This window comes from Montipora capricornis, chromosome 9 (genome assembly GCF_036669925.1).
Source record: "Montipora capricornis isolate CH-2021 chromosome 9, ASM3666992v2, whole genome shotgun sequence".
In the NCBI taxonomy this organism is placed as follows: domain Eukaryota; kingdom Metazoa; phylum Cnidaria; class Anthozoa; order Scleractinia; family Acroporidae; genus Montipora; species Montipora capricornis.
Genome location: NC_090891.1, coordinates 43,764,181 through 43,787,699, shown reverse-complemented (window position 1 = coordinate 43,787,699; position 23,519 = coordinate 43,764,181). Strand labels below are relative to the sequence as shown.

General features: G+C 39.6%; 3 protein-coding genes across 3 annotated transcripts; 2 read left to right on the top strand and 1 right to left on the bottom strand.

Moving 5' to 3' along the window:
* Nucleotides 1–200: 200 nt before the first annotated feature.
* Nucleotides 201–7,217, top strand: LOC138015461 (uncharacterized). The gene is made up of 4 exons (XM_068862529.1): nt 201–342; nt 1,395–1,535; nt 2,956–3,042; nt 6,988–7,217. The coding sequence occupies exons 1-4, from the start codon at nt 223–225 to the stop codon at nt 7,084–7,086; spliced, it is 447 nt and encodes a 148-aa protein (XP_068718630.1). The 5' UTR covers nt 201–222; the 3' UTR covers nt 7,087–7,217.
* Nucleotides 7,144–17,565, bottom strand: LOC138015460 (formylglycine-generating enzyme-like). Its single transcript, XM_068862528.1, has 7 exons — nt 17,034–17,565; nt 14,169–14,243; nt 13,578–13,660; nt 12,897–13,019; nt 11,884–12,112; nt 8,579–8,638; nt 7,144–7,988 (listed from the first exon to the last, which is right to left on the bottom strand). The coding sequence occupies exons 1-7, from the start codon at nt 17,463–17,465 to the stop codon at nt 7,866–7,868; spliced, it is 1,125 nt and encodes a 374-aa protein (XP_068718629.1). The 5' UTR covers nt 17,466–17,565; the 3' UTR covers nt 7,144–7,865.
* Nucleotides 17,566–17,630: 65 nt separating this feature from the next.
* On the top strand, nt 17,631–23,231 carry LOC138015937 (NTF2-related export protein 1-like). Its single transcript, XM_068863062.1, has 4 exons — nt 17,631–17,674; nt 17,761–17,847; nt 17,927–18,074; nt 22,310–23,231. Exons 1-4 carry the CDS (start codon nt 17,657–17,659, stop codon nt 22,468–22,470), a joined length of 414 nt encoding a protein of 137 aa, XP_068719163.1. The 5' UTR covers nt 17,631–17,656; the 3' UTR covers nt 22,471–23,231.
* The last annotated feature ends 288 nt before the right edge of the window (nt 23,232–23,519 follow it).

The following is a 23,519-nucleotide window of genomic DNA, read 5'->3' as shown; positions in this document are numbered from 1 at the left end:
AAGCGAATTGCTGATGCAACGAAATCATGAAGAACATTAACTGAACACCATATTGTATATATCAATTAATTTCAAAGATTGTGGAGCATCTTACTGAAAGAGCAGAAATGAAACAATAGTTTTGCGGTAATCAATGTATCAATGCTTTTAAGCTCTTAAGAAATGAGCATATCTTCGGATGTTACAAGATTGTGACGTTCTCTTTGATAATAGCGTCACTTGATGAGTCTATTCAGCAGCAACCCAAAAAGTCTGCGTAATTCGGTAACACCTGGCATTAAGGCAGATAGTTTACCTTACAGTTACGCCGACTTCAGACGGTCAACATCAAAATTAGAGCAAGTAAGTTTTCTTTCTTATTTTTTTCATTTGGAATCTTTGGTTCGATGGGGCGCTGCATTTTTGCTTTTCACGTATCAATATGCTTAGGAAAAAATATACCTTTGGTACTGCTGAAATTTAATTCCTTTAAGTCTCCTGGCCAGAAGCTTGTTTGTATTCGGGTCATCTCAATTTTGGTCAACCCATATGCTGCACGGAGAATTTTCTTCACGGGTCGGTTTGTCCATATGTTAGTTTATTATATCATGAAAGGGCAATTTTTGGCAATAAATTAAAGCCTTCCTGCTTTGGTCTACAGTTGATTGGCAAATTAAACTGCATTAAATTGGCAAATTTGGGAGAGCGCGAGTCTAATTATTTACCCACTGGGCACAACAAGAATAAATCCGCGCAACGAAAAGATTACATGTGATAGAAGGATTCAAAATTTTTCTCTTCCCTGCATCGGAAAAAAAAATAAAAGTAAATGCTCGAAATGCAAAAAAAAGGTCCTTAAAATCTATCGTCGATAAAGTCGTATATACAGTATATTTGCGTGTGTATGAGGCATTCCAATTACCGTCGATTTTTTTTTGATGTTGTAAATCATGTTGTGTCAAATTTGATTGTGAAAAATGCAGTGATGAATTTTTTAAGAAACGCAGTGTTTGCTCGGTGGAAGGTCTGCTAATTTTTCTACTAAACTGAAAAAGCTGCGAGAACAAGCTTTCAAAACCATAAATTTATTCATTAATATGACCAGTCACAAAGCATATTTCAAAGTGAATTACAGGTGAAAAAAGTGTAAGTTTAGTTAAAACCTAGAAATACGGAAATGAAGGGTTACAAAATACTTCATAAAGTAGCCGGAAAACACTACGAAATCTTATACTGCAATCCGTTGAAAATGCAGTTAGGTGTCTACTATTCTTGGCACTGACGAAACTGGATGGTTTACATCAGGCTCAGTTGTCGGTGAGAGCCGCCTTTAATTTCTTAATTTATTTAATAAATTTAGGAAATTTTCCGTCTCGATAATTGCATTCATGTTTGATGCTTCCTCTGTTTCACAGTTCTCAAACAGACCTCAAGGTCTCACTCTGCACGCAATGAAATCTACAACGGTTTTCCTTGTTTTATGCTTCTTCATTCTGGAGACCGGAGGGGAAAAAAAGGCCGCGCCGGATTATTTTTTCAAAATGTCCGCCGCTCAGGTTAGTACAACGTTGGTTTTGGCTTTTAAGCGGTTTTATCACCATTCACTTCACAATTGTGGGAGCAGGAATTGAGATTATGAATACCTTTGATACCACGTTTTTGTGAAAAGATTTATCCTCATTTGCAGTTCGTAAGTTTAGCCATGACATTTCACATAAGACCAGTTAACGTTAAGGAGGCTCGAAAGGGTTTTCAGCTGAGCGCGCGCGCATAAGCCGTACACGCAATTCTAAAAGCTGCTAGCGTCAGCTCATGATTCAAAAATGGGTCACCAGAAATAAACAAATACCGCTAATTTCGCTCACCTTTCTTCTGATTCCTACGCATTTAGAATATAAAGAGACATCTCATATTCACGAAAACTACGAAAAATGTACACACACGGTTTAATGGTCACTTAAATCCGTTTGTGTTGGCCTGTAGCTTCACTCGCGCGTGTACTCGAATGAGCGGGTGACGCATGCGTAAATGCCGACCTTGTAGCCCCCTCACTTTTCCTGATTTTGCAGCTTTACTCGTTTATATCTTTGCTTCCGGACGGTGAATTTTTTTCATTTTTTGCATGTCAGCTTAGATTAACTTAAACCGTTTGTTTTTCAAATTTAAGAGAATTCTGTAGGTGAAAATAAAAAAATTAGTGACATTTCAAAAAAACTTATTTTTCTGAAAAACTGATCTACAGATTTTGTTGAATTTTAAATATTTTAGAGATTATCTCTAGCGTTACTTGGAAACGCTGAATGGGAAGATTTCACCGTCCCGTTTTTTAAAAAAAAGCCATTATATCTTGATTTTAAGGCTCAAAGAAATGCCTTATATCGTTGCCATGGTGACGTTATTTTGGAGGAGGATGTGATGTGAGAACTCTATGATGAGTACTTAATACCCTCGCCAAATTTCGTCTTGATATGATTACCCTAACTGTATATATCTAAGGACAGAATATGTTTATTTGATTGAAAAAAGGAGAAAGTATTTCGAGCCTCCTTAAGTCAACTATAAAAAATACCATATTCTACGGATAAAGAATAAGAGACTTTCACTGAGATTGTCGACAGCAATTGGCGCAAACTCAGACATTTTATAACTATGTTTGTAAGAGTTGTCATTCATGGGTAAATTCAGAAACCCATGACGCGGATCCTACAACTCTACTGTGTTCGTGTAACGGCGTTTTCACAGACCGATTTATTTTTAGATTGAATTTCCCGCGAATGAGACTCCCACAGGAGCCCGATGACCAATTACAAGAAATTAAGCTGACGTCATAGGGTCAACGAACCGGAACTGCCTTTGTTTTTTCCGGAAAAGATAGTCTAAAAATAGATCGGTCTGTAAAAAATGCCGTTACATAGGCCCAGTATGGGAGCTGTAGGCTCCGGGTCATGGGTTCCTGACGGTAAATTTTGATTTCAGATTTGCAAGCCATACTTCCTAAAATGCAAGCAGAGAAAGGAAGTTTCGGTGTGTTTTCAGGACCTGTACTACAAATGTGTGCCACTGGTAAGAGAACTGATCTGTTAAAACAAGTTTGTAGGTCATGTTAACTTTACAAAACTAATACTAATTCATCATTGATATAGCGCTATATACTAGTTTACCAAAATGTTACAAATGCTGCCGAGGGGAAAGCAGACGTTCAATTCAACAACGGTTCGGCGTGCGTGGAATTGAAGGGAGACCCCACTCGAGAAAAAAAAAAAAAAGAAAACTATAGATGGTTTTCACAGTGACGCCATCAAGGTCTTCTGAATTTTTATCTAAAGGAGGTTGAAGATGACCCTGAAATAAATCTTTTCCAAGTGTCCAGTTCCGTGACTCCTTTCGTTTCCGAAAATACAGCATTTTGAATTTCCGAATTGTCACCTTGCGTGAGTGACACCATGATGCAAAGCTATTTGGTTGCGAAAAAAGTCTATCCCAATGAATCTCAGCTGTTTGAGCCTTTTATGTACATTAGGAGATGTGATCACACATGTATTTTATCTCATGAGCAAACCGTAATCTTAAAGTAAGCGCAAAGTGAACTTTAGATGTTTTCCCTGATTACCGGCCGCCATATTGGTGGACCACAAGGCGTCCTATTAGATATTTTTGATTTGCGTCAAACGCTTCGACAAATAACTCAGAGACGATGTACCGCACAGACCTGAGAATTGGAGAGGTGGTTAAGAGATTTGTTTCCTACAACATTCCAAGTTCTTGGCCTTCATCAAACAATTTCGAATATATTTTTTTTCTTGCGTGAAAGTGGAACTATCTGCAGTTTGAAATCAAAAACAGAGCAGGTTCTGATGATCATACTGTGCATCTTAATTCCTCCATTCAAGTATTACCACACTTCCTTGCGCCTTTGACCACAATTCCTTGCGTTTCGAAGAAAAATGTGTTCTTCTCCCAATTAGAGAACTGCTTCGTTCGTACGCTTCAGGCTCACTCAGTGCGGCAGCAACAAGGCTTTAAGATAGCTCTTGGATACTCAAAGTATACTCTGACAATAGAAATACCTATAATAAATGGCGCTCTCAATAGACCCTTCCACGGTTTTTTGCGCCATCTTACACGGTTAAATTATTTATAGTAAATGTTTGGGATTTTGGCCGACTTTGACCCGCTGTAGCGCCGCTATAAGGAGACGGATTTCCACGGTGATGGTGTCTTTTAAAAGAAATTTATACTGAGATTATTTTCATGAAATATAAAGAACAGCAAAATATATAATAATAATAATAATAAAAACAGAAAAGATTAATAAAGCATCAGCTTTTCACTTCCGCTTTGTTATATATATAAAGAGCTGTTTTAAATTCCAACGGTTACTTTTGAAAATGTATGTAGAGCACATACGAAACGTCAAGTCATAATCAAAATGAACAAGTTCAATATGTTTATCACTGCTGTTTGTGTCTTATTTTTAATCAAACTACGATGGCCCAAGAACAAAAGTATTTACGATAAAGAACAGATTCAGGCTACAACGACCATAAACGAATTTTTAAGATTCCATACAAACCCTTCTAAAATCATCACGGCAAATTGTCGCGAAATTGAAAGCAATATGAGAAAATTTATTATTCGAATTTACGGACGTCATACCTTCCTTAATTAATGGCCTTATTTTCTGTTGAATGAATGATATCGTTCAAAGTCGGCCAAAATCCCGTACATTTAATGTAAATTTAGCCGTGTTTGCCCCCCAGCCAAGATGGCGGTCAAAAACCATGGATCTTTTTACAATGACTACAAACTTCTGGCGCGTTCATTGGCTAATTTTTATTATCATTAAGCGGACAGACACATAAATTTATAATTTATGCGATAATGATGCGATATTGCTCGCGTCAGATTGAAGTTTCTCGAATTTTTGTCTCGCTTTCTACTCGTGTTTTGACTTAATTTTGCCCCCAATTCATGATCAATAACAGGACAGACGCATGAAAAACTGACATCAATTTGTTATTCGATTCTGAATCTAAAGCCGCGATATGTAAAACAGGCTTTGACTTCCTCCTGTTCAAGAGATCGAAATCCTTTTGGTCATCATCGAGAGCAGGAAATGTGTGAACAAAAAGATGCGTGGCCCAATGCGAGCTCTTAAAAATTTCAGAAATTGTGGCTTTCGACAGGTTACTGAAAAGAGCCCTTTCCACGACTGTGCGTCAGAGGTCACTATTCTTGGTAATGATGGGGAAACACTTTTTAATTACCGCATGCGGAAAAGCAAGGGAAGGAAAGTTTCTGGGGATAAGTTATGCCAAAGGACGAAAAATTAATGATTTGTTATTTAATAAAACTTGCGATCACATTTTTCACAGAGGGAAGGGAAACGAAAATGGAAGGAAATAACCGGGGGGCGCAGGAATGACGATCCCCCCTCCCCCCCCCCCAAAAAAAAAAAAAAATTCCCTGAAAGGAAAATTGCCTTCACAAAATCCTGCAAGCGAATGTGCCTAATCGTGCAAAGGTTGCATCCCATAAAAAAAAAAAAAAAAACACCTGCAAACAATTTTGCCTTTAAAAAATTTCTGCACGGATAATTTTTAATAACCTATAGCCTCTGATCAAAAAACAACACCCAAAAAGCGGTAACAAACGTAGTCAAACGCATATTAATAGCTTGACGTTTCGAACGCTACAATATTTAACTTGAGAAGCAATATTCCGTTAGGAAATACGACGCTGTATTTAAATCTAGTAGAAGACTAGAAAGTATATAAAGAGAAAAATCTAATTGGTCAGCAGTGACATTTGATAAATAAAATAGGAGGCATTTTTCACTGCTAATGTTGGCATTAAGCGATGGTTTATGTACCTACCGTTAAGAGATTTACCATAAGAACGTTTTTTGCTTACGGCTTTGCGTTTCAGAATATTAAGCATTTAAGTTACCTTTCGAGTCTTTCCATTGTTTTCCCCCAAAGGAGCGTGGAGAGACTTTTAGCAGGATTCTCGAGATAGACTTTATGCCATGCTTAATCCGACAATCTTGCGGAATATCGCCTGGTTTTAGCCAACTGGACCTACGGCCTCGTCGGCTGAGTATCAGGCGATATTCCGCGCGATTTCGCAGGATAATTGTTAACAATCGCCCGATACTCAGCCGACGAACTCACCCAACGAGGCCGTAGGCCGAGTTGGCGAAAATCAGGCGATATTCCGCAAGATTGAGCAGGATAATGCTTTTATTATTCAACAAAGCACAATTTTCTACGTTTATTGGGAAAAAAAGCTGGAAAAACTACCATTTTTCTCCGCGACACACAAAATTACGTATATCGCAGGATATCTGTTGAGTACGCAGGACGAATATTGGGCGCACAAAGACCATATTTGGACATTGTCACAATGTGTTGAATAATTATTAACAATTACCCTGCGAAATCGCGCGGAATATCGCCTGATACTTAGCCGACGAGGCCGTAGGCCGAGTTGGGTAAAACCAATTTATGGACGTTGTTGACACAATCACTTCGAGCTTCAGTTTAAGTTCCTGAATCAATATTGTTTCATTAATTTTACAAAGTAGATCAGAACCTTTAGATAAAAGTTGAAAGTGATCCCATTTGATGTTATGACCCGTCCTGATGGTATGCTCAGCAATCGCGGAAGTCTTGACCCCGCTTGCATTTGTGAGAGCCCGAAAACAATCTTTCTTTCGGTCTTCCAATCCCCTTTTACAGTTTCTATATGTCACTGCTGACCAATTAGATTTTCTCTTTATATAGTGTCGTATTTCCTACCGGAATATTGCTTCTGAAGATGAATGTTGTAACATTTCTAAACGTCAAGATATTAAACACGCGTTTTACTATGTTTGTCGCCGCTGCTTGTGTTGTTTTTTGATCAAATTTAAATGGCCAAAGAACAACAATATCTACTATAACCTCTGGTTACTTTTAATAGTCCGTCCCTTAGAAATAACGATAGTTGGGTATTTTTTTCATGCAGTACCGCGGTTGGCTCTTGTCGGTGGAGCGCTGTGCTGTGGATGCTGCCGGAGATCTGGAAGCGGTCATGAGTTGTTTTAAAGACTTCAAACAAGCATGACGTCAAAGAGTTGGACTTACTAAGATGCACAACAAACTTTGATTACCAGAGGGATATCTCGAAAACTTCACATTTATTTAACATTCTTTGAGGTGAATTGTTAATGAAATAAAGACAGCGTCAAAAGTTCATTGTCTGTGTCAAATTTATTTCTGCGTCTCCCCTCCCTTTCGCCAAAATCATCGTCACCTTTCTAAGTGTCCTACGGCAAGTTCGACCTTGAAACGAATCCTCACCTACAAGGCCGACTTAAAAGTAATAATAAAACGCGAAAAATGCGATGACTGATTGAGGTGACTTTTGATAAGGCCTAGGAAAGAGAGCATTATAATTCTCCGAATTTACGCTCCTTCTCATTGCTTTAGGACCTACAACAGCTGTTGTGGTCGCACAATTTGGTCAAAAATGAAATAAGGACCTGTTCACGATGGAAAGCAGCCCGCAGAGCAGGCGTTTTTTGGCAGGCGGACGCTTGTTCAAGGTCTAAAGTTCGTAATGGGCCGCCATTTTGAAAGTACACAGCCGGTAGAGGATTGAGAACTGTCCCCCTCTCATTTTTTTCACTGGCGTCAGGCTTCTGTTAGTCTTGCTATATCCAAGATGTCGGCCATTAGTTCTTACCAAAACAGAAATACGCCTGCTTTGCAGGCTAGATGGAAAGCTGCATCAATTACATCGGAAACATAAAAAAATCAATTATCATACGTTTCGGCTTAATCAAAGCAGCAAGTAGTTCGGCAACCGAAAGATAAACGGCGTGAAAAGATGACAAAGCATAGTTATTTGACAAGCTTGACTCCCTTTGGTGGCTCGTCACTAACACAGCGAAAACCAAGATTAGAAGCAGTAGTATCTGCGGAATTTTGACTTCTAGCAGCGCAGCGGTATCTGTAGCAATATGACTGCAAAGAGAAAAAAATCTAAGCTAAAAAAAGAGTAAAAAATAATTCAGAAAAACAATCGTTGCGTGCAGTTCCGCAGAGGAACTGGGGGAGACCTGAATGGATATCCCGGGGAGGAAGGGGGGGCCTCCCATATGAAACAGACGGGGATGCTCGTCGTCTCGCTTAGGGGTGTAAATTTTGGATTTTGGTCTCGCTTAGGGTGTTCCGGGCAAAGCGCCAATATTTTAAGCCGCCAAGGTCTCGTTTATGGTTCCGCGAAGAAACACAGAATTAGGCGAAAAGAAACAGAAATCAAATTTTCTTTTTAACTTGTTTTTAGGGGTCAAAATGTCCTTAAGCCACGCCCAGATTAGTCTCCTTTAGGGGTCACAAAAAGCTTGAGCCACGCCCAGATGGTCCCCATTAGGGGTGAAATTCAATATTTCCGACGAGCATCCCCGTCTGTTCCATATGGGAGCCCCTTCCCCCCGGGTGGATATCAAAGTCTGCCTTTGTCGACAAGCTAGTAAATAGCCAAATCAAATGTAGAATTAAATCAAAATTCATTTCTCCTCGCATGCAATGCAAATTTGTTACATTATACTCACTTTATGGCACATATACGATCCTCCTTTTTTCACTTTATCCCGTCCAGACGGTGGGCCCTTCTGAAAAAAGAAAGACCACAAATTTATTCAGGCAAAAGGACCCGAGGAGCTCTATCAAGCTCTCCTGTGATATCTCTGCCCGTGTCCTAGCGAATCTGAACCCAGCTGTATTTGGGACCTCGGTACAATTGGAGCCCCCACGTTACAGCTTATTTATTTAACTGCTTAGAGCGAGTTTCAATCGAGTGTCGTAAAACCAAAACCAAAGTAATCACTTTGGCCAATCAAAAATGACAAAGACAATCAGGTAAACCAATCAAACCTCGAAGTAACTACACGTAGCCGACACAAAGCGCGGCAAAATGCGGACGATCGGTTTTGGTTTCACTTCTGATTGGTTGAAAAAGTGGCCAGAGAACTTTTAATCAATCACTGAGTGAAGTAATCCAAAACCAAAGCAATTCGCTAATTACTTTCGACACTCAATTGAAAACCGCTCTATCAAGACAAAGTTAGATTTTGGATGGGGGAAACTTGAGGAAAATACTTAGATCAGTTAATTTGTTGTTTAAAGGGAAACTGTCACGAGAAGCGCATGCGCTAGCGTCTTGTGAAAACTTGAAAAGTGTTACGTTAACTTTTTTCAAGTTGAATCGAACAAATTCAAAATGGTGTCCACTGGAGAGGGCCATGGTGGACAAAGGAGAAACTCCGGCGAATATACGTGACTCACGCGTGAATCCATGATGGCGGCTGGAATTTTCCGTGGACTCGAAAGCAAACAAACTCGAGCATGCGCAGCTCATGATAGTGCCCCTTTAACGCATTCGCGGCGGCATTTCGTTAAGTGTGTGGATGCGAATTTTAACTCTTTTCTGACAGGAACTTGAATAACGCACTTGGAAATCGGAATAGAACACTTGGAATATATTGTCAAGTTATCTTTTTAATTTAAAAAAAAAAAAAGCAAAGTCAGACTTAAGCTTCAGTTAAAGTTGTTGAAAGCACGCGCTGAGACCGTAAAGTATTGCTTTTTTTTCGACTTCTTCCATTTGTTACCACCAATAGCGGTCTTCCATTTGATAGTTTGAATGGGCGGCGCTTCCACAAAGGAAGTGCCACTTTTTGAAGTAACACCTCTTGGTTGCAAGACGCTTTCTTAGAAGTTAACTACATGACTTCAGAAAATGTTTTCCTTTCTTAAAACCAAACTTGTCTAGTCATGAATTCTCGTATTAATTTTCAATAAGGAGAAAATGCGAAGTTATACTTGAGTTTCAGTCAAAGTTGTTTAAAGCACGCTCTTCGGCATTTCGTAAAGTAGATGCAAATTTTATCGCTTGTCTTTAAAAGCATTTTTTTTTAGTTCTTTTTCTTTCAATTGGTATTTTAATTGGTCGGCGCTTTAAAAGAACCGTTCTTGATATTTATTCTAACAGACTTCCTTTGAGGTGAGAAAGAGATGGGAAATTAATTCCGCGGTTTCATAAATAGAACAATTGCTATGACCCAAAAGAATGAACAGTTTACATGTAATTTTGACCAATAAACTTCACTTCCACTAAAAGTATGTAAAGTGTCCCTCGTAAGAGTGAGCACAGTAATCATTGCGTTTATAACTCAAAAAGCAACATGCAAAGGGATTTTATTACCTTAATCAAAAGAACGCTTATTTTTCAGGGGGTTCCAAATCCGCTGTAACCCCGGGCCCAGTTCTGGGAGGATACAGCTATACCCTACTAGCAGAGATATTTCGTTGCTCTCTAACTTAGCGCTATCGGAAGTATTTCGCGACTATTCCGTCTTGTTCACCTCGAACAATATACGTTTTGACAAACGTTTGCAAACGTTTGCAAAAACGTAATCCTTCCTTGTACTTGTACATGACTTTAACATCTTCAGTTCCCACGGCCTGCTCCCGTCTGAGCTTGTAGCGAGCGGTGATATAACCCGAAGGTCGTGGGTTCAATCGGCCACCCTGGTCAGAGTTTTTCTCTGTCCTTTTGTGGGCCCATTTCCGTTAGTAGGGCTAACGCTCACATGGTTCATATCGGGTAGAAAACTAGCACTTAACATTACACTCTAATCAGTTAAGTCTGTTGCAATATAAGTGCTATACGGTCAACGTTTGCAAAAAACGTAATACTTCCTTGTACTTGTACAGGTTCATTGCTGTGACTTTAACATCTTCAGTTCCCACGGCCTGCTCCCGTCTGACCTTGTAGCTCAGTTGTAGAGCACCGGTGATTTAACCCGAAGGTCGTGGGTTCGATTCCCACCCTGGTCAGAGTTTTTCTCTGTCCTTGTGTGGGCCCATTTCCATTAGTAGGGCTAACGCTCACATGGTTCATATCGGGTAGAAAACTAGCACTTCACATTACACTCTAATCAGTTAAATCACTCAAATGTTGGTTTCAGAGGAGAGGGGAAAACCGGATTACCTGGAGAAAAACCTCTCAGAGCAGAGTAGAGAACTAACAAACTCAACCCACACATGGCGTCGAATCCGGGAATCGATCCCGGGCCACACTGGAGGATAGCGAGTGACCTCACCACTGCGCCAGCCTCCCGCTGGGTATGCAGATTATACCGTCCTTAAACCCTCTGCCTCTAAGAGTGACACGTATAGATTTTACTCTAACGTCAGATGATTTGACCCGTCCATGGGGGCCCGTTCAGTGTTGAAAGGGATGACGACTGTATCATTTGCATACCGTGAGTATGTCATCCATACGGCAACAATTTATCCTCAGTTTTAACACTCTTGGAGTTAGTTCAACCTTTCACTTGGTGACCAGATGCTCATCCAGTTCATCAGCAGTTAAGAAATAGAAAACATGTACCGTGTTTCTATCGAGTTATAGAAACACGAGTGAAAGTTTGGGAAAACGAGAAGTTTTTCCACAGCTTTTTCGAGTTCTCCCAAACTTTCACGAGTGTTTCTATAACTCGATAGAAACACGGAGTACATGTTTTCTATTTCTTTTAGAAAACAACTCGACGAGAAAAAGTAAAACAACTTGTTAACTCTAATTATGATATCAAAATGTAAATTCTCTTTGCTTGCGCCATCACTACGTTAACAGCTCGTGCTAGATCTGTCTCCATCGAGTTATAAAAACACGATTTTTAACCAATCAGCGCGCGTATATTTTAGGACTGTTTTCTAACTGCACATTGACATATACTATATTCCAAATTAGCTATAAAGTAACATAATGGTGGCCTTATAATAGAAGAAAAACATTACAAAATAGTACGTGACCGTAATATTTCCAAGGAAACAAGATATCCACGACTCTCACCGGATTTTCTTGATAGTGAACTGAATGCCTGATTGTCCACCAGTCCTGTGTCCATTCCCACACATTCCCTAACATGTTATGAAGGCCGTAACTGTTGGCTGAGAATGCAGTGACTGGTGCTGTGCCAGCATACCCATCCTGTGCTGAATCGTGAGTGGGAAATGTTCCTTGCCATGTATTTGCCATGTAGCGGCCATCTTTTTTCAGCTTGTTGCCCCAGGAATACTTTCTGGTGATAAATCAATAATTTTAAGTTTACTGTCGCCAATAATGTTTGCACAGGCAGCCTGAAACCGAAACTGACAAAGTGGATGGGAGTCCACCATATTGTTGTATGTGACCTCTTACATGTATTGTATGTCATAAAAAGCAACTATGATTGACAGTAGTCAAAATGATTTGAATTTGAACTTGAGAGTTTACAACATTTACTCAGTAATTACTCATCAGTGGTGGATGCTTTAGGGATGAAAGGGTTAATTATTATTCTTATTGTTGTTTAGAAAGACTAGCCCAAAGCCCACCTTCATGCTAGCACAGTCTAATGCTAGCCCTGAAAGCCAATTCAGAGAAGGTAGCTCTCTGAATCAGCTCCCATGAATTGCTAATTACTAATTTCTACAATAAAAAATGGGAGTCACCGAGTTCATTTTTGAGACATAGTAAGTAAAGTCAAAATTTAATATAATAATAAAGCACTTTTGGGTGTTTTGGAGAGCTTTCATGTTGTCAAGGTAACATATTGCATCACAATAGTGGGTGCATTTTGTGAAGCAATAATTACCCGGTATTGGTGTTTCGTACAGTAACATAACATTGCTGTTACATGATACACTATCGTAGTTATAACCCTTCTAATAAGAAGGTTTCTTATAAGTGGTAGTGGTGAAACTGGTTCCATGCAGCCACCTTAAACCCGAAAGGCTTGGTTTCTAGGCATCACATCAATGGTTAAAGGAAAATAAGAATAGCTAGGTCAAGGGTCAATTAACATTAATTTTCATTTTTCTCACTTGTTTTGCAGTCCTGCTCTACAGGCATATTCCCATTCGGCTTCTGTTGGGAGCCTCTTACCCGCCCAGCTACAAAATGCAACTGCATCATTCCATGAGATGTGAATAGCTGGATGATCCATTCTGAGATCAGAATATGCATTTGTCTGAGACATTTTATTTTTAAATTAGCAAAAACTAACAAGGCTTGCTATGCAATATTTCATCACCTTAATTCAACAAAGAAGATAATTAATTTTAGTACTGTTATGATCTTGTCTGTTACAGGCCACAATGCCCTGTTGTTAAGTCACTGTCACTGTCATGGCAAGGTACAGTGTAATGCATGGCCAGCTTGTAACAAAGGCCTAGCAGATAAAAGGTACCGGTAACACATAGCTCTGTCACGTGTCACGCAGAGATCTGCAAGCTTTGTTGTTGATTTTGTAGCCAATCAAAGTTTGTTTCATTGAATGACAGATTCAGTCATCCAAACTGGGGAACAAGGTTGCGATTCTCTCATTTTGTTCACTACAATTTAATGAGTTCTCTTTGGTTTAAGCAGAGCATTTGCAGGTTTTCTTAGTTTTTCCATTAAGAAACTGTGTTGGTTTGTCTAAATAAACCTTGGAAATCTGTGTAGAACACCAGGAGTCTACAGCTCACACAAATTAATCCTCACCAAAAAATATATCTTTTTACCTTCTTCTTATGTGAGAATCAGGTCCTTCTGGATTTCGCCAATTAGCACCTTTAACTGGAAGCCACCATGGGGCTGCAGCAACCTGACGTGACATAGAAAAAAAGTCCCTCACTTGCTAAGTAACACCGGGCTGTTACGCTGGAGGTCGTGAGTTCAACTCCGGCCGGACCAACACTCAGTGTCTTTAAATAACTGAGGAGAAAGTGCTGTCTTTGTAATTACATCTGCAAATGGTTAGACTCTCTAGTCTTCTCGGATAAGGACAATAAGCCGAAGGTCCCGTCTCACAACCCTTCAATGTTCACAATCCTGTGGGATGTAAAAGAACCCGCACACTTGTCGTAAAGAGTAGGGCATGTAGTTTCCGGTGTTGTGGTCTGTCTTCTGTGGTGTATCATGGTGGTTAACCTCGCACGGGACCTATGTCTATTGTTACTCCACTATGTATGTATTCATACTCAATCCGTAAATAAATAATAAATATTCATCCTTTACATTTCTTGCCTGCACACATGCCGCATCTCTCAACAGCTGAACATTTACACTATTATGGACATATGCAAGATATCATCTGCCTGATAACAACTCACTGCTTGGTGAATATCTTTCTTTATTTCTTCACTAATCTTTCCTTCAAGCACAAAGGAGTCACCAAACTTTTCAGCCTGTAACACAAAATCAGATAATAATGACAAAAAAAAACCAAGAGTGTTATAACTGTGTAGGACCATAATTGTTAATGTGAAGATGATAAAATTAATTTCTTAAAACTGCACTGATGAGAAATAAAAATATTGAGCTTTGTACTCTGCTAGCTAAGAGTCATGATAACAATGAAATTAATAAGGGCGTGTGTCCATCGAGTCTGGGAACTGAGACAAGCAATTCTCTAAATACAGTGCCAATTTTGCTCCCATACCACCTGTTTCTTGGACTAACATGACTTAAAAATGAAGCCAGAAGAAAATATGACACTATAGACAAACCTGAAACAGCTTTCAAAAGGTGCATCAGGAGTTTGTTTTAATTCAGTTGTACCAGCTCCAAGCTACATGAATAACCCTTCACGTTGAACTCAGTGAAGTGCCTTACACTGTAAAACGCTAGCTATCAATTTGCATCCAAGTTTTCACCTCCCTTCCTCCGACCATCTCTCACTAAACTCTGGTTAACCTTGTTACAGATGAAGGAGTAAACCTAAATTGAGCTGGGAACTCACTGTTTCTCAAACTGTACACATTTTGCATACTTACAAATGCAATATTGTGCTACCGGTAATGGACAAATTAGGAAAATCAGGAATGTTTCTATTTTTAGATGGGGGAAGATTTCAGCCATGATTGGCAGTCCTGTCATATGAAAAAATCGCCATTACAGTTTTTCTTTTTTTCTTTATACCCTCCATTCAGAACTCGCACATTTTCTTTTCCTGCTCACATTATTCCTTGTCCCAGTCGAGAGCCTGGAACAGGCTACAAGAAACACAAAAATTTATTTGTACTGTTGACAGGAAAACACAGTAAAAAAATGTTTTAATTCCCTGTTACTGGACATGTAAACCTGAAAATTGGGCATCCTTTCTTCCTCTAGGAAAAGTCTGTGAGGACCAATTTACATGGTACGATTTTTTGTCACAAAAATTAATTGCAACAAGCTTACAACAGGCCTACAACATGACTTATGATTGTCACGGCGTATTAAAGCATGTTTTAAAATGCTACGACATTTTTATGATGTACCATGCCAATCGTAAGTCAATTGTCATAGCCCTGTCTCAAGCAACAAAATCGTACCGTGTAAATCAGCCCTAATAGATACCTGAGATTTTCCCGATAGTTGTTTAAAGAAAAAAAACAAAAACAGCAGTAGACTACATGTAGTAACCTTTGTGGCATGATTATGATGCTGAAGCAAGAATCCCCCTACAGGAAGGGGTTCCTCTCCACTAACTGAAATAATAATAATCTCTAGAAAAGTGGGTAAGTGGGGGGAGAATATTGTGTGTGTGGATGGTGAGTTGGGGAAAATCATAGCCACTGAGGAGCCACTGAGGAGCCACTGAGGAAGAGAAGTTAACAAAGCAAACTCTCAACCTCACAGTGGAGTTGAATTCTTTTGCCGTAAGCACAGCTGACGTTTATTGGAGACCTTGCAAGTGTTTGGAGAGAAGGGAAAATTTTTGCCAGCTTTTTCTTTCATGTAAGTAACCAGGTATCCATTTTTCTTTATTTTAAACTATAATTTTGCTTCAGTAATCATATTATACACCTGGTAAGTGTGTTTTTGGTATTAAGTGTTATTCCCATTTTTGCTTGATTGGCTCTGCAGTTTTGGTCGCGTCAGTCTGCCCATGGTTTTGGTGTTGTTTTTTCTCCTGGTTTTCCGTTTATTCTTTTCTTTTTCCTTTCTTGACTCGGCACGAAAGGGTCGGGTAGAGGTACAGCACTGGACTAGAAACCCCCTTGCTTGGTTGTACTCTACCCCTGAAGATTCGCAGCCAATTACGAGCCTAATGGTGTTGCAGTCAGCTTTTCTTTACCTTTGGGTTGTTTAGATTTGCCTCATTTAATACACCTGTGTTTCATTTTGCATGGGATTTCTTTGGGTTTTAGAGCTGCCCTTTCCTGTTTTTTAAGAATGAATAATTTTCATGTTCAAATATTTGTTTATCCCTCTTACCGGTACTTGATTTAGTTTCTTGTACATGTACTATCTGGCTGTTTCTGAAATTAAAGTTTTTATTTTCACACAGAGTTTGTTTTGTTTTGCTAACTCCACTGTGAGGTTGAGAGTTCGCTTTGTAAATTTCTCTTCCTCATTTTAGAGACTCATTTTTGGCTAGGATTTTCTCTCAACTCACCATCCACACATAATACATTTTCCCCCCCCCCCCCCCCCACCTTACCCGCTTTAGTAGAGATTATTATTTCAGTTAGTGGTTAGTGGAGAGGAACCCCTTCCAGTAGGGGGATTCTTGCTTCAGCACCATAATCATGCCACAAAGGTTGCTAGTCTATTGCTGTTTTGGTTTTTTTTCTTTAAACAACTACCAGAAAAATCTGAATTGTTTGGAAAAATGTCAAATCTCCCAATCATCTGTGATTTTCCAGTGGTTAGGGCGCTTGCGTTGAGATCCGGAGATCCCGGGTTCAAGACCCGCTCTGACCACTCGTTGAATTTGATCCTGGTAGTCCCTGGTTCAACTTCCCAGCTGCACTTGCAAATAGGCAACTGGTTTGCCTCCAGCCAGTTGGGATTCTTAACAGCTGTTGTTGTTGTTCTGTTCTGTCGTTTCGTCGTGTTTCATTGGCCCTGAAAAGCCCCTAAGGGGAGCGGTCAATTAAGTATGTATTGTATTGTATTGTATTTTCCAGGCAATTTAAAGTTAAAGATATAATTAACTGATATAATTATTTCACTACCAATCACATGACAAGCAACCTTATTTTCCAAACCTCTGTCACATGACCGGTGCTGTTCACAAATAGTTTGAACTCCGCATTGCTGACTTCATAAATATCCATATAAAATGAGTTTACTCTCACTTCTCTAGCGGGTCCTTCACCATCCATTGGCAGAAATGGTTTGTCAGTACCCATGATAAATTTCCCACCCCTGATTAAAACCATGGAGTTTGTCCTTTTAAAATCAGCTGATTTCAACTCCATCTCATCTTCCTTATTTTCTCTGTCTTCAATTTTTTCTTTCTCCTTCATAGAATTGTTACGCTTTAATGTAGAGCACCCACAATCTTTTTTACCATCGTTCAAATTGCGAAAGTGAGAATTCATCAAACTCCTTCCATAAATGAAATTTGGACAGGTATCTTGATTTGTAAAAACCATATTCGCGAATAGATGCAGTCCAAATAGAAATTCCCTCCACATGATATCCTTTGAAGGAGCAATTTCACGAAATAATGTGAACTAGAAAGACTATAAATCATCCCATTCCATAGAGTTCCAATTCTTCGGTTTGTTGTTCTTAGCGGCCTCGCCTCTAGAGCCGTCATTCTAGCGAACAGCGGCTGTACCTCAACGTTCATATATGGTACATTACATTGTGACGATAAGGGATAATGGCTGCCAAAGGCGATGTGAGAGCTAGCAGTATTTCTTTCATGTTTTTGATGTTATTTCGTGATTCCCATTTGTTTAAACGTACTTTCACTTTCTTAAATAGGGATTGAGAAACGCAGCGGAACAAGCAACGCAAGCGGGCGAGGAATTTAGTAACGTTTACTATGAAACGTTTGATAAACGCCGCCACGTGAGTTGACATTCGTTTTCTGTTGCGCAGTTCGTTGGGGTTTTATGAGGACCTTATTCTGTCCTTTTTTTGTTTGAAGCTTATGTCAAAACTGTATTCCTCCGACACGACAATTGTGTGGAATGGTAATGTCGTGAAAGGTGGCTCCGAAGTTGTCACTGAGTTCTTCAACAGTCTTCCTGCTACAGAACATACGCTTCACACTTTGGACTGCCAGCCCGTGTCAGGTATCATGTGTCCTTTTCTTTTTCTTGCGGTTAGCAGTGATAAACCTAAGAGTACATCCACAGAATTCGAGAGTGAATCAGGTTTTCTTGCCAGCTACCAAACAACATTGACGAGTAAAATCGTCAGGCATAATTTAGACAGAGTAAAATCTACCACCACCCAAGGGCACTGGAACACTAAAAAAAAATTAGTGTGGAATACTTAGCGACCTGATACTCACCAGCTTTAGGAGAAGAGCAAGCAAAAAATCAGGGTTACCCCCAAGCCAGTAAAGAAGAGTAACTGCTGGCTGGCATTGTCTCAATCCTAACCTTGCCTAAATTCCATTTATCCACATCAGGAGCATAAATAGGCCAGTTCACGCTCTTGATTGCATCATGGGTAATCAGGGCAACATGGCAGGAAATTCAAAGCAAAATATACTGTACATGACTCTACTTTATAGACTTTTGCCTTCACAAACCAAACAAATAAGTTCATGTTCACAACTGAGATGAACTAGACTTGGTATCCGTTCTTTGGAATTCCTAAATATTGCTTTTTTTGTCTCCATACATTCTCTGTAATGTATGGCAGAAACTCTTTTTTTTTTTTTTTAATAATTTCTACAATAGCCATTCTCTCCAAATTTATTCAGCCGCACCTTTGAATGTCTATCTTCTGTTTTGGAAAATAAAAAACCCAAAATTGTGTATCATGAATTCTTTTCATCATTTTGAACTTCCTTACAAACCTTTGAATTTCTCTCAATCTTGCCCTGATTACCCATGATGCACTCAAGAGCGTGAACTTGTCTATTTTAAATGAGGGTAGTCAACACAATCACTAGAAGTCCCAAAAGGCTAAGCATTTTTGAAGTCTGTGTTTAGAGTTTGACCTTTACACACACACACACTAAAACAAATTTCTCTCCTTGTGTCTATCCTTACAGTTCTGCTTTTGATACCAAGGATTTTGCTTTTGTGTATGGATAACATCAGAAAACATCCACCAAAACGTCATGCAACATTTCCTTACATTTTATGCAACACACATTGGAACTGGGCGTCGAAGGGAAATTCCTTGGTATCAGACACAGAGCCAAGAGAAAGGAAACTGTGACAATTGGGACCTTTAGATCGGAGGACGACTACAAGTACGAATTTTCCATTCTGAGCATATGCACTTTGAAAAATGTCAACCTCCAAACCTAATGCGCATGCTGACTGAGCCACCGTGCACCAGTGGCTCAGTTGGTTGAGCATTGGGCTGTTACATGGGAGGTCACAGGCTTGAACTCTGGCCAGATCAACACTCAGGATCTTAAAATAACTGAGGAGAAAGTGCTGCCTTTGTAATTTGATCTGCAAATGCTTCAAGTCTTCTCGGATAAGGACTATAAACCGTGGGCCCTGTCTCACAAATATCTTCTGTTCATAAGTTCCCTGTGGGACGTTAAAGAACCCACACACTATTTGAGAAGAGTAGGGGATGAAGTCCCCGGTGTTGTGGATGTCCTGTTCTCTCCAGCAGAAGTTGCCAGCTTGGTGGTGATGTCTCTAGAAAGGCTAGTGGTATTTGAGGCCACCAAGCCATAAGTCTTGAAGGGACTTTGCGGAGTGCTGGAATATGTACCCCCGTAGATGCTCAGTATGGAAAACTCGCAGTCGTCCTCAAAGTACGATCTAAACGTCCATAATATTTGGTCACAGATCCCAGGAGTACCAGTATATTTAGGTGTGAGTATTGATTTTAAAAAAAGTTAACCCCTCAATGAGTAACCCTGTCACAGTACTTCAAAAACTTATTAATTTCTTATGAGCCGAACAGCCTAAAATGCCACGTGCATGAGCTTTTACCCTGATAAAACACTCCTCATTAGAATTCTTTATAATTTATAAAGAATACAGTAGTACCGGTAATTGGTAATGAGGCCTGGCTTGTTTTTCTTGTATACTAATATCTTCAGCTCACATTTTGCTCCATTGTCGAGACTCCAGAGGGACACATTGGCCGTTTTTATACTAGCGACGCATAATTCGTCTGGGACGAACTTGGGCAAACATTTTTTCTGCGTCTGTTAAATTCGTCTAGTATAAAGACGGCCACAAGACACATTATGCATCTGGACGAAGAATCTATTTTAGTGCGTCTTCGAAGACGCACTAAACTGGAAAGTTCGTCCAGACGCATTATGCGTCTAGTGCCCGTCCTTATACTAGACGAATTTAACAGACGCAGAAAAAATGTTTGCCCAAGTTCATCCAAGACGAATTATGCGTCTCATATAGTTCGTCTCGTCTTTACACTAGACGGATAACATGAGAGACGCATAATTCATCTGGACGGATTATGCTTCTCTAGTATAAAACGGCCATTTTTTGTGGAATGGTTTTGAAGCCGTTCGATAAACTTGCATGTCCCGTTTTATCAGGTCTAAAACCGTTCGGCTTCATCTCTTGCTTGTTTATTAAACAGTACTTGAAATTTGGGGATTTTAGCAGCTTGCCTACAGTAGTTAGTCCTATGGGTATGGCTTTTAATCACTCTCTCTTTTCTTTGTTTTCTTCTTTTAACATATTTCTAATGAAGAAATCAGTTTTCTTCATGTAATAATATTACATTTACCACAAAGGGAAATGTTGCCTCCTCGAGGTTATCCTGTGCTAAATGTGTCCTTTCCGTATGTCTGCAGCCCCACAAACCTTGAATACCGGTATGACATGGAGTAAAATTTAACTACCGGTACACGTAAATCATGTCTGAAGATTTAGAGGACGGCATCTGTTGTTTACCTCTGCATTTTGTCCTGTCCCTTGATCAGAACATGCTAGAATGACATTGCTTTGATAAAGCTACTTCTTTCAAGGAAGGGAAAAATTTACCAGAGTTGTATACAGACTAAACTACAGTATACCTAGGTTTTTCACCCTTGGTTTGAATAGACCTTATTGGAGTTGAGCCTGCAGGCACATTTTCTTTTGTTAAAAACTACATGCAAAAGAGGATTAAGGGTCAATTTGATACAAAATGACCCTTTAGCCAGGTTTATGCGGCAAAACCGATGATAACTCCAATAAGGGCTAATGGCATGTCTGGCCTTGCACAAGCTACAGCAAACCACATACGGTACATGTACCAGTACATTAATTTTACTCTGAAAACATGTTCCAGGTCAGAGCAGAGAACCACCCCAATAATGATAACAATAATAATAACAATACTCTTTATTAGGTCAAGAAGAATAATACAATGCAGACATAACAACATAAGAGGACAAAACCCAAAAATAAAAATGGAACACTAGAATAAGGTTAAAAGAAATGTTTGTGCTGAGGAGCTAGTTAACCTAATTCTCTACTTGCACAAATCCCATAATTGGTTTCTTTTATTAGCTCAAGAAGAATAATACAATGACAGACATAACAACAATAAGAAGAAAAATAAAAAATAAAAATGGAACACTAAAATAAGGTGAAAACAAATTTTGTGCTAAGCAGCTAAGTTAACCTCATTCTGTACCTGCACAAATCTCATAATTGGTATTCTAGTTAGCTCCCCTAATCAAATTCAACCAGACTCAGCTCCCTTTTATCATGTGCCATCTGTTCCGGGAAATGGGTAATGCCAGAGGAGAGCTCTCATGCCTGCAATGCAACACACACAACCCAGCTCCACAACAACAACAACACCTTTCTACGGTCAAATTTTGTATTCTCCCTGCCTACACTTGTGGGAGGCGCGGTGGCCTCATGGTCAGTGCGCTCGACTGTGGATCGAGTGGTCTGGGTTCGGGTCCTGGCCGGGGACATCGTGTTGTGTTCTTGGGCAAGACGCTTTACTCTCACGGTGCCTCTCTCCACCCAGGTGTATAAATGGGTACAGGCGAATTTAATGCTGGGGGTAACCCTGCGATGGACTAGCATGGCATCCATCCATTTTTTACCTGCCAACACTTGGTGACCTAATAATGCTTTGCACTGATGTACATGACTTTTTGCTTTACACAGCCTGGTTTGTAAAGTGTGACCACTAGTGTTGAAGAAATTCACCAGCCTAGCAAATTCGAAAAATTGGTTTACTAGTTTAAGTTACTTATCTTAACTGTGAACACTTTCTTCTTTTGGGGCTGTTTAATGAGCTAGGGTTATTTATGAAACTTTTATGAAGTTCTCCTTGCTTTAAAAAGGGATCCAACCAACACAGCAATGTTGCCATAAATTAAACTACCTGTCTTGTTTTTTTTTTTCTCCAGATCAAGCGATTCCAGGTCAAACTACTGTTCTAGTCGTTGTTGAAGGGTTAGTTAAATTTGATGGCCATAAAGCAGAACATTTTTCACAGAATTTTCTATTAACTGCAGAAGGAGGAACAGTGTGGAAAGTGGCAAGTGACTGCTTCAGGTTTATATCATGATGTCAGGGAGTTTACAGTGTTGTCTTAAAAGCTAAAATACTGGTTGTGTGTGTGCAGTGAACATTCCTGGAAAGTCCTTCATGCATCAGCAATGATCCACAAGCTGGAGTTGGAAGCCCAAAAGAGAGTCCAACATCACAAAATAAGTGGAATGATGACCCTTCCATACCAATCATACAAAGTGTACGTTTCAGTATATAGCTTATTAGACATGTAATCAAGCAAAGGATATTGTTATTATTATTTATCGTCACCCCCACTCATCTTCTTCTTACTGTCACAGTCTTTGCTGGGGTGAATTTGTGCATCAGCCAGGGCATGTAGTTCTGCTTCTGCTCATCATCTGGAGTGCGTGCCACTGATTGCCCAAGCGCCCTCTCTCGCAATGACTGCTGTACTGCTGAGACTGGTGGAGTGTTCAGACTCTTAAAATAGAATTTGCGTAGGCAATCATCCATGGCCGCATTGTGTTCACCAAAACCCATTTCTGTTTGACAGGTGATAAACATGGGACACCGAATTTCTTGTGGACGAGAGTTTTTGTATTTCCGATTATGTGCTGTAAGTCCCCCTTGGGTCAAAACTTTCCATGCAGCCATTTCAATTCAAAAGCTTCACATGTGCTTCATCCATAAAGATTACTTGGGTGTTTTCGTCAACGAGACTCTTGTTGAAGACTTTATGTTTGGTTATCATTGCGATATACCTGTCAACGGAAAAATACAAGCAATTTCAATAAACTTCACGCACTCTCGTTGTGAGAACACTCTACTTTTTCATATGCTCATTTTAGAGGAGGAATAAGGAATAACTCAAGCGTCCACCTCAAAAGTCCAAAATCACTTTTCAATTTGTCATATAATTTCTAACTGATAAATCACTTGAAACAAAAACAAAACAAGATACAAAAAGAAATCGCAAATACCTGGCAAGAATTATCCTAGTGATTGGCGTAAACGGGCTCGTTTTACCGCTGTTTGGCTCCCCAATTAAGCACATCATTTTTTCTTTGTGTTGCTTTATTCCGACATTTAGAAGGCGCAAGTAAT

Bases quoted from the DNA above. Each gene is read 5' to 3' on its own strand.
- LOC138015460 (XM_068862528.1), bottom strand. From the start codon at position 17,465: ATGTGGAGGGAATTTCTATTTGGACTGCATCTATTCGCGAATATGGTT. The intron at 12,113-12,896 runs GTGAGAAAAATG...ATTTATCACCAG, and splicing joins AGAGCAGGACTGCAAAACAA to AAAGTATTCCTGGGGCAACA. The intron at 7,989-8,578 runs GTGAGTATAATG...TTCTCTTTGCAG, and splicing joins GATCGTATATGTGCCATAAA to TCATATTGCTACAGATACCG.
- LOC138015461 (XM_068862529.1), top strand. From the start codon at position 223: ATGAGTCTATTCAGCAGCAACCCAAAAAGTCTGCGTAATTCGGTAACA. The intron at 343-1,394 runs GTAAGTTTTCTT...TCTGTTTCACAG, and splicing joins CAACATCAAAATTAGAGCAA to TTCTCAAACAGACCTCAAGG. The intron at 1,536-2,955 runs GTTAGTACAACG...TTTTGATTTCAG, and splicing joins TCAAAATGTCCGCCGCTCAG to ATTTGCAAGCCATACTTCCT.
- LOC138015937 (XM_068863062.1), top strand. The intron at 17,848-17,926 runs GTGAGTTGACAT...TTTTGTTTGAAG, and splicing joins CGTTTGATAAACGCCGCCAC to CTTATGTCAAAACTGTATTC. The intron at 18,075-22,309 runs GTATCATGTGTC...TTTTTTCTCCAG, and splicing joins GGACTGCCAGCCCGTGTCAG to ATCAAGCGATTCCAGGTCAA.